Source organism: Hirundo rustica, chromosome 3, assembly GCF_015227805.2.
Source record: "Hirundo rustica isolate bHirRus1 chromosome 3, bHirRus1.pri.v3, whole genome shotgun sequence".
Taxonomy (NCBI): Eukaryota; Metazoa; Chordata; class Aves; order Passeriformes; family Hirundinidae; genus Hirundo; species Hirundo rustica.
The window spans coordinates 60,623,486-60,634,190 of record NC_053452.1 but is presented as its reverse complement, the minus strand read 5'-3'; the positions used below and the strand labels follow the sequence as shown (position 1 = coordinate 60,634,190).

General features: G+C 36.9%; 1 protein-coding gene across 6 annotated transcripts in view; it reads left to right on the top strand.

Annotated features, from left to right (window-relative positions):
* The window catches only part of AKAP7 (A-kinase anchoring protein 7), an 82,332-nt gene that overhangs the window by 32,092 nt on the left and 39,535 nt on the right, over positions 1 to 10,705 (top strand). For all 6 annotated transcript variants that reach the window (XM_040059082.2, XM_040059085.2, XM_040059084.2 and 3 more), the window contains one exon: positions 1,716 to 1,860. In XM_040059082.2, the coding sequence (XP_039915016.1) occupies positions 1,716 to 1,860 (145 nt within the window). The remainder of the gene's footprint in view (positions 1 to 1,715; positions 1,861 to 10,705) is intronic.

Here is a 10,705-nt window from a genome sequence, read left to right as displayed (position 1 = left end):
GACAAGTGTTCTCCTGGCTGAAAAGGTCTTTTTCTATTGCTAATTGATATCTAACTGTATTTCCAAGAACTGTCAGCCAAAAAGCAAGGAACGATGATTTAATGTCAGAATAACCTTAGTACATAAGGACTAGTTTAGCCACAGAATATAAAATTTTAAGTAATTATTGTGAGGATGGAAGAAATGTAGACTTTGACAGAAACGAAGACTCCCAAATTTCCATTTCCTGAAATGAAAGGCATCCACCACTAGATGTCATAATTTCAGAGATTAAGGAAATGAAAAGATATTTGACCTTCATTAAAGTAGACTTTACTTTTCACCCTGATGAGCTGCTGAGAAACCACAGGCAAACCGTGACTTTGCAGCTGTTGGGGATGTAAAGCCGAGGGTCCAGGATGTTGGCAGGTTGACTGTGCAAATGCATGGGGCGTGTGCAGGGGGAGAGGCTGGGGAAGAACACAAAAGAGGAGTGGACGGTGTGGGCTGCAAAAGGGGCCAGCCCTGTTTAAAATTAGGCTGGTGGGCGCACTTGTCCAACTAATTGCCAGGGGCAAATGTCTGTATCCTCCCCAAACTGTGTGTGTGGGGAGTGCAGGTGTTCACTGCCAAACATCAGCCTGGGCCAGCCAGCATGTGGGAGACCTGTGGGCTCAATAAGAGGCTGGCAATCTGGGCAGAGATGCTGGGAGGACAGAAGGGCCATGATGGTGCTTCAGGAATGCACAAACATGAACATGGAGAGAAAGTCATGTGCATCATACACTCTTGACCTTTTGTCTCCTGTGAGCCCCACGTGCAGGTGAAGGCAGTGGCATCCATGTAGCCAGCCATGTCCATGTCCTTTGAGAATGAGTATGTTTTTGGGAGGTGAAAGTAGCAGGTACATCCATCAAAGACTGAGGCTACCACACACTGGACTGGACTCCAGCAGCCAGGCAATAGTAGCTCTGGGCTGGAGCTGCTAGAGGCTCTTAATATTCCTTAGCATAGAGTAATAATATTTAAATAGCAAACAGCATTATTGGGAGGTAGATTGAAAAAGAAAATACTGAATTTCTACACAGATCATATATTTTTATTGAGGATGCAATGGAATGAGGACCCCTAAACTCTTAAAATAACTACTGAAATGATGTTTTCTGAAAATGGCCTAATAGAATATTTATTATGTTCCGCTTCATTATGCAAAACTGCATAATGATTCCAATATTATATATCCGAGTAAGTTTTTAGATTTACTGAGATAAAAAAGTCTAGTGCTAGTAAAATACAACTGTTATTTCCTTGTGCTGATTTTAATGACTCAGAAAACTGCCCTTGATGATGATTTCAGATTCTTCCTTGTAGCAGCATGCCCAGTGATAACAGCAAGAATAATTTCCAGTTACACGTTCCATGAACACTGTTGCAAACCATTGGAAGTTAAAGCAGTTGTAGCATTGTGTATATCTATTTGTTTCCAACAGGGCTGAAAAGGAAGCGGTAGAAAGGAGGACTAATAACACTTTTATTTTATTGTTAACTTCCACAGTAGACAGTGCTTCCCTAAAATGGAAGATTTGGCACATGTTTATTTCTGTATTCTTTTTGCATCTTGAAGTAGTTTTCCATACTAACTGTACTTGTGGTTAAAATGAAAACTATAGAAATTAAATATGAAAATTCAGTCTCCAAGTAGAATGCCTAATTGAATTTTATGTTGCTTTTGAAAGGTGAAAAAAATTGACTCTAGTCTGTATGAAGATTTCAAAAACCATTATTTTGGAGATGAGATCTTGCATCGTTTTGATCTTTGCTCCATGTTTAAAAAAAAGCAACCAAATGGTTACTACTACTGCGAGTCCTCTATTGTTTTTGGTAAGTACATCTTAATTTTCTTCTGGTCACTTATGTCTCTCAGTTATATGTGCAAAAAGACATTTTTTTCTGGAATGTAAGATCCATGGAGAATGACAGAAGTCTTTCCCTCAGCCTTGGCTCTGCAGGAACTCTGTGCAGTGGTTCTCACTGACAGGCGAAGTTTATGTTCAATTATCCATCTCCAGAATCCCATTCCAGTTCTCATCCTGAAATGAGTGTTTAAGATAAGTGAGATGTATCACTCCTCAGATCTGCTCATGTCTCTGTTGACTTTAAAGACAGGCTGTGTGACTAAGTCAGGTTAGACACAATACTTTCAGATGATTAAAGCTAAGTGAAATGTCTCCGGTTTGGCAGAGATGTGACCTTACTTAGACTACATGCACATACAGAGAGAATTTCAGTGGTATCACAGATCTGATAATAACTCTTCAGAATAGTGTTAGATTTTAAACATTGTACAGACACCTTGCTAGATTATTACAATGCTAGAAATCACATTTGTGTCTTCCTGCTTTGTCTGAACAGAAATACCACTGTTCGTGCTGGTTTCAGGGCTACATGTAGTCCTGAAAATGACAATTTGTTTTCTCCCCTGTGGTGACTTCTTTGTGCTGCAGCATTGCTGCTGGAAGTGCTTACTGGTCTTGAGGATTGTTCTGAGGACTTTCCATTAAATACTTAAACAATACTTTAAACAAGCCAGGCACTTCACAAATTCTAGTTTCTGTTAATGTTTCATTTGTGCTTAGGGTCACCTTTATTTAGCTTAGCTAAATTGTTACCAAAAAAATCAAAAGCAGTACAGAGGAAAAAAGTATAGGATGTAGCAAAACTTGCAAAATCCAGGTCAGTCAAAATCAAAATGAGATATATTTATACATTTTTATTTATCTATATATCTGTCTTATCATATTTATTACCTTGTGTTATATATGTCTCATACTTATATTTTTCTTTGTGTATATAACTATATATATAATGTCTTTTGTACGTTTGTGCATTTAAATATTATTTATATGCATCCAAATGCTTCAGAGAAAGAGAAATTACAAGATTATTTAACATTATATAAAATTTTTGATTTGGGTGAAAATGAGGCTCCACTATTTACAAATATTCTTCAGACTATTCTGGAATATGATTAAGGAATTTGGTATATAACTCTTTACAAAAAAACAAATCTGCGTAGTAGTATATTTGGTAGATACGTTTTTCCCAAACATTTGTTTAAATCTGTCTTCTTGAACTTGTCTTGTTGCTGACATCTCAGATTGCTGAAATGAGACAGTCTTTCAGCAGTCTTTTGAATGTGAGTCCCATTAAATGGTTTACAACTGCAGTCAATTAATCGGTATTCAAAGCAAGATTCAGATGCTTGTTTGGCTTTAACTCAATCCCAGTATGACCACGCATAAAGAATTTATGTGTCATTTTCACAGTCCAAACAGAACTCTGCTTTGAATTATTTTTACATGAGCAATACATCTGACTTTCTCTAGCCATAGAAAGAATGGATGTTCTTCAATGATACTAGATTAAGAAAGGACAGTGTTATTATCCCAATTTTTCTCAGTTGTATATGAATTTAGATGCACCTTGGTGAAATATATGCATTTAATTTCTTGGGTTTGTACATGTTAATATATATAGATATAAAATCAACAAGTGGAGGAAAACACTATATTGGAATAGAGTTTAAATGACTTATTTTTTAATTTCAGAGAAGAAGAAATTGTATTTTAATGAATTTGGAAAAATTCCTTTTGAAGTGTTTTAAAATGTGATATGAATAGGGTTTTCAGTAATTATAGGAAGCTAGGACATCAAAATAAGAGAGTTAATGTAGTTCTATTAGTACATCAAAAATAGTGAAATTTGAAAACTACTTAATATGGACAAACATTGTATCCAGGTCTAGTTCTTCCTACATGTGTACAAGAACTTATCTTTTCCTTGAAGTACACAGAAATTACAGAAACAGAATTTACTTCTTAACTAGAGTTTGGTCAGAGTTGAGTGTTTTGCATTTAATAAGATGAAAAGATCTGAAAGGGGATTAGAATTAATGTTAGAAATCCATTCACAAGGGAGACTTGCTTACTGCCACATCCTGGCAGCCAGGATGGCCAAGCATGTCCAGAGGGGCACTGGGCACAGCATGGCCAGCCAGGCAAGGGAGGGGATTGTCCTGCTCTGCTCTGAGCTGGAGCGGCCTCACCTCCAGTGCTGGGGGCAGTTCTGGGTGCCACAATGTCAGAAAGACATTGAACTATTAGAGTGTCCAGAGGAAGGCAACGAAGATGGTGAAGGGCCTTGAGGGGCAGCCATATAAGGAGCGGCTGAGTTCACTTGGTCTGCTCAGCCTGGAGGAGAGGAGGCTGAGGGGAGACCCCACTGCAGTTAAAACTTCCTCATGTGAGGGGAAGCAGAGGGGCAGGTACTGATCTCTTCATTCTAGTGACCCGTGACAGGACTTGAGGAATCAGCATGAAACTGAGGTGGGGGAGGCTTAGGTTGGATACCAGGAGAAGTTCCTTCACCCAGAGGGTGGTTGGGCACTGGAAAAGCCTCCTCAGGGAAGTGGTGACAGCACCAAGCCTGACAGAGTTCAGGAAGCATTTGGACAATGCTCTCAGGCACATGGTGTGACTCTTGGGGTGTCCTGTGCGGGGCCAGGAGTTGGACTTGATGATCCTGATGGGTCCCTTCCAACTCAGCGTATTCTACAATTCTATGGCTAATAACTGTCACAACACATATCAGCTGCACATTTATTTAAAAGTGTGTTTAAAAATGGGGGAACCAAAAGAGATTCATATGAATAAAAGGCAGAAGTACAATACTTGCCCAACTGCATCAGTGTGCATCGCAGGTAATCAGGCTTTAACAGGATGTCACAGAGCAGCATCCACTAACTTTAGGAGAGACTACATCTGCACCAGAAGTTTTCTCTATCTGTATGCTAGCCCCAGAGGGTATTCAGGAGTACAAAATTGATGTGATAGTGAAGGTAATGTTGAAGCTTCCTCTTCAAAGTGGAGTTCAGTTTGCTGTTTAAAGCAAACAAAACAGCAAGGCAACAAAGTCTCCTTCCTTGGACCACTCATCTCAAGGCAGCTGCTGTATGTTGCCTTAAATCCTAAAGAAGATGAGTGAAGGCTGAAATGAGTTGAGCTTTTCAATATATACTCCTTCACTTGAGTGATTGGTCAGTTTTGGATATTGGGGTAAAGATATTCAATAGATCCTCTGACTGTTAGAAGGAGCATTATGTAAATCTTATGTCAAATATACCTTTATCATTAAGTATCTCACTTAAATATTTTCAGGATCCATTAATGAAGATTTTTGTATATTTGTTTCAAAGAAAAATTGTTTGTAGTGTTATCATGTAAAATGAGGTTATATACACATTAAAGAAAGTTACCACATGCCAAGCCGTTTTCTGTGATGCTTCTTCTGAGTGGCTTGTAAGAAGTTTATACATCAGACTTCCCCTTGTGCTATCACCAAGGCAGAGGAACTTCAAGAAATTTGTTGCTTGGTGGAAACCACTCAGCAAGCTACTGTTACTTTCTGCACAGCCAGAATTCTTATTTCTGGAACGTAGACCAACCTGGAGGTTAAATTGCTCTTACAGTCCCCCTTAATCATTGCAATCTAGCAGTAGCAATATGGAAAATAAAATTACAGACTACAAACGTCTGTTTTATCTGCATAAAAGGCATAATATGGTAAAAGGTAATGCTTCTTTTTGCCCAAATAATACCTGAAAGAGATGCCTTTTTAAATAGCAGAACACTAGTGGATCAATTTACTTTTCAGTGGATCTGTGTACAAGTTTGGTGTCCAATCTGACTTGGTCACCAACGTCATTCTGCAGTCTCTCTGAGATGGGAGACACATGCAGAAAGTCATTCTTCTGATCCTAAAAGGACTAAGACAAGCAGGATCTAAAAACTGTCTATAATAGCCAAGCTTGAGCAGTTAATATTTGTTAATTAGCTTGCTTGCTAATTTCATATATATGTATATATAAAGGTACAAGTTTTCAACCAGATGGCAAAAAGATGCATTATATTTGCAATCTTTAAGTTTCTGGGGGAGGTCAATAACATTGTGCGCATAACGTGTTACAAAAAAAATTAATTCTTGCCGTTTGCTGGTGTTAGGCTATTTAAATTATTTAAGTAACATTTTTCTTGCTTTAATAATCTTGATTAGGCTTTCGTGGTGCAGTTTATGCTTCCACATTACATTGTAAAATGATAGCCAGGCAGCTGCTCAACACCCATGTATCAAACAAAGAATAAGATGCTTCTGATGGTAAGTTGTATATGAGTCCTCCAGACTGAAGATAAGTTTGTCAGCAATAGATTTGGGAAGAAATTACAGAAGAAAGAACAGGAGAAAGACTCATCTGTACCTGAACAGAAGACAGATTTGATAATGTCGCTCTATGAATTCTGAATAATACTGAGAAGAAACAGAAGATTGAAAACAAAGGAATTGGAAACCAATTGATAGTTGGATAGATTGTCAACATCCATCAGTCTGCTCTTGATAAAAATGCACTTACAGTCAAGCAAAAAATGCAGTAGCATTTCACCTTCATCATCAAGGATGAAAACATTTCAAGTATTGAATACAATATGAAGTTTTGCCAGTTTGTCTGAGAGCTTTTTATAGTGGCACTATCTTAAATGAAAGAAAGATTGCTATCTGTCACCTGTAGATGCTCTCCTGCTTCTCTATTTACTGGTGGTTTGACCTCAATGTGGTTGATTTTATTTGTATGGCAATTGAGCGTTTTCTCACATTGGGAGCAGCAATGGTAAGCAGGTAAATGCTGCTTTAATTGTCCAGATTCTACACCCAACAAGATTACGCATATTATGTGTTGGTTCCTTTTCACCTTCCTTCTTAATTGCAAGAAAGTGAATCTCTTTTTGTAAAAGAATGATACATTCTTTAGTTTTCACCTGTAATATGCCCTTCTTTCCTCTTGGTAATTTCAAAATACCCTTAGGTTTGTTTCTTTCACGCCTTAATTTTCTTTCTTTGATAAGTCTGTTTGTAGCCTAGCTTCTACTTTCTCCACACTACTGGGTCATGAGTAACTCTTTTTGAGATTCTTGCATATCTGTGGCACTTCTCCCAAATTTTAATTAATTGTATGATAGTCATAGTGCTTCTGGATAAAAATGTCTTGGGTGGTTTCCCAGGGGCTGTTTCTTAACATTTGAAATTAGTAATTAAATCACTGTTTGTGTTGAGTTTATGGAGAACTGCTGCAGTCTTGTGCATGTAGTGTGCTCAGTAAGTATTCGCCTAAATAAAAAGTAACAGGTATTATGTGCTAGTCAGTAAAGTCTTTCCCTAAAGCACTGTTCCTCAGCTGAGTCATGTGGTAGAATATTGGATTATAAAAATGGTTCTTTTAAACATGGCAGAGAAAAAGTCACATGTTGGTTATTAACCTAGAAGCCAGGCTCTTCATGGACACAGACTAGAAAGCAGCAATCCAGGGGTTTTTTTCACACAACAAATATTTTTCAATTTTGTAATGACAACAGAGTAGTGCCCTATTGATTCCTTTCCACTACTCCTGCATTAGAACTTGATGGATGGGTTCTAGCAATGTATATCTTCTTGTATTGCCACACTGGGCAGTTTCTTCTGTATTTGGTAATTTTCTGCTATTGAAACATTGATCATTAGTATTGCATTTTTCATAATGAGATAGCATTTTTAGATTAGTTTTGTAATAGCAGTTAACGACATAAAAGCTGTATGAATGCTTACTGTGTCTGGATAAGGAGAAGAGGCTTATTAAGAGGGAGGTAACCAATATGGTTTGGAAATGGAAATTTTCATTATAGAATAATATTTCATTGTTCTGAGGCAAATACTAATGTTTGAGCTTTAATGTTGGCAAATGCGTGACAAACTCTTCATGTGATAGTGACAGGGAGTTTCAAATACAGGAACATGAAGCTTAGAATTCAATCATTTATCTCCTTGTACTGAAAACAAGCAAAAAAACTCATCACTTTCTGTGATAATGAGATTTATTTTTTATATTTGATTTTGAGATTTACTTTATTGTATAGAACAATTCTACACTCTTTTTAAAATATCATAATGCAATTCTGTTCAAAAGACTATTTTCCTTTGTTTTTCAGCAAAAAAGTATTTGAAGTAGTGTTTTGCTTTTGTGCCAGAGCTGTTATCAGTACTTCAAAATAAGTCAAAGTAAGATTTTCCAAAATGGTTTTCAAAAATATGTGCAAACAATGGGATAAAACTGATGAAGTAAATCTAACAGGACAACACAAAATCCTGTTTGACGTCAGTAAGATTGTGATTTGTAACTGAAAGTTTAGTTGAGTATATGAAAAAGGCAGAATTGATTTTTCACAGCATAACATACTGTCCTATAAAAATACAATTTAATAACATCCAGCAGGTTTTTAGTGTCTTAAGTATTTATGCATTAAAGATATTTTCCTTAGCAGATGTTGGTGTTCAAACAACTCATTTGTTTCTAAATTTAATATATTAAAAATACATTGAAAATGTGTAAAGCATTGATTTCAATATACCTTAATTGCAAAAAAAGTAAACAGCCCTCTTAGGTGGTATGGAGTAAACTAAATATGTAATATTCTTTATTGAATGGATCAGTAAATACATAATATTCTTTCATGGAATGGATCAGTAGAAAATAATTTTTTATATTCTGTTGATACATATTATGTGTATAGTGTTGACATCAAATAAAAGGTATGCTTGATTTACTGTAATCAAATTAAGTTCTTTCTGCAGTTCCTGAGGAGTCTTTTTCAGTAGTTTGAAGGACCTGGAATGAAAGGACAGCCAGTTTTCCACTGTTCAAATGTCACCATTTTTTAGTTGTTTCTGGTTAGTTTAGAACTCTTACCCAGTGTGCTGCATGGTTCCAGAGAGTCTGTAGGCTTCCTACCTAATCCTTATGAGATATTCTAAAATAAGATATGGTTGTAGATCAATAGAGGTCTGTACCTCAGGGATTATGACAAACCCTGACATAAAAATGTAGCTGCTGGGGAAAAGGGCTTGTTTTGATTAATACTACAACTTGCATTTCTCTTTCACATAGTACTCAGCAATTAATCAAAACAGGTGTGTCTATGATAGGAACAATAGTTTTCTTATTCTAGACTGTGCATAAAATATTTCTGAGGACCCTAGTATTTGTAAAAGTAGATTCTTTTAGTGAAAATAATTTCAAGATAAAATGTGACAGATTTTAAAGATGCATTGTTAGTGTGGCTTGTAGTGTAATTTGTTTCTTGTTTCCAAGAAAGCCACAATGTGCTCTTTCTCATGGAAGCAATAGAATGTAAAAGCAGGATTACATCAACCACAAGCTAAAACATGACATCATTATTTTTAACAGTACCCTGCCAAATTACTTTGTTTTAATCTGTTCTTAAACACAACAGAGAGGATTGTCATAGTACCTGCTGAATACATAGTATGTGATCTGCTTTTTAAATGAAGATAAGATATTTAAGATCTGCATTAATATTTGATGACAGATAAGAACAACAATATTTGATGACAGCCAAGACAACCTGAACCTCCTCTGTTTATAGGACAGTTAAGCAGATATATTGGGTACAAAAGGTTGGAGGTGTCACTCAAGCAGTATAAAGTCCTTTCTGGGAGTGTTCAACATGCAGTTCACAAGCTTGTTGCTGTATTATTTACATGAAGAGTTTTCATTTCTTCTTAGTGAAGTATATATGAGTCTGCATGTGGATCCTTATTCGTCAGCCATCCAGCCAGGGGCAGTCCAGCACTGCAGGTAATCCTCCTGCCCAACACGCACCAGAGGAAGTGGGGTTTTTCCACTGCCTTACAAACTAGTAGCAATTCCTTACCTGTTCCATTGCAGGATTTAATGTGCTAACCAGCCACGGCATAAGCTACGTGGTATTACGCTAGTGTTTGATGTGCCTCGCTCGCTTGTGCTGTGGAAGTGACAGGGAGCACTTGGGATCATGTGGAAGTGACAATGCTAAATGCAGCTGTTCTTCCTGCTTCTCAAGTGTGGGTGCCACCACTAGGCTGATGCTATAATGTTTAGCTATTTACTAATCTCTGTACCAGCATCAGCAGCTCAGGAGGTTTACATGGCCAAAGCCATGGTACCCAAGCGCATGTTGAACATGCAAACATACTAATACTTATTAGACATACTTAGAGACATCTGAAGGTAAGCTTTCAATTTTTTAACTTTTTAAACCTGATTTTCTGAGACAGTGTGCATTCACACTGCTTGCATTCTGAGCAAATATCCGAGCATATGTGGTTGCCAAAGTGCTGAGCTTACAGTTTCAATTGGCAGCCCAGATTTCTATTCACCTGGATTTGGATCAGCTATTGGTACAGCAAGAGTGTCCACTCTAGACTGCATGGTTTACTTTAGGTAAATAGTTTACTTTCTGAAGTCCCAAGACATTGCAGTTGACCCTTTGACACATACTTTTAAAAACCTCTGCTGTTACTTCATGTTTTGCAAAGAGCAGGTTTGTCTTACAGAATTCTGAGTAGCCTTCCACAGCCTAGAGATTACACCAGAAAGTAATTGCTGACTGAAGACTGTTTGAAAAACCTTTTGCCTTTTAAATAATTTATTTAGAGAAGCATTGCAAATGCCACAATTGAATTTTAATACCTTGGCTTTTTTTTTTCTTTTAATGTTTAAGATGTTTTGAATCAGAAACCTTAGATACTGAACTTTATTGTTTTAATCAAGAGAACAAACAAAAGCCTTTTTTACACATATAAA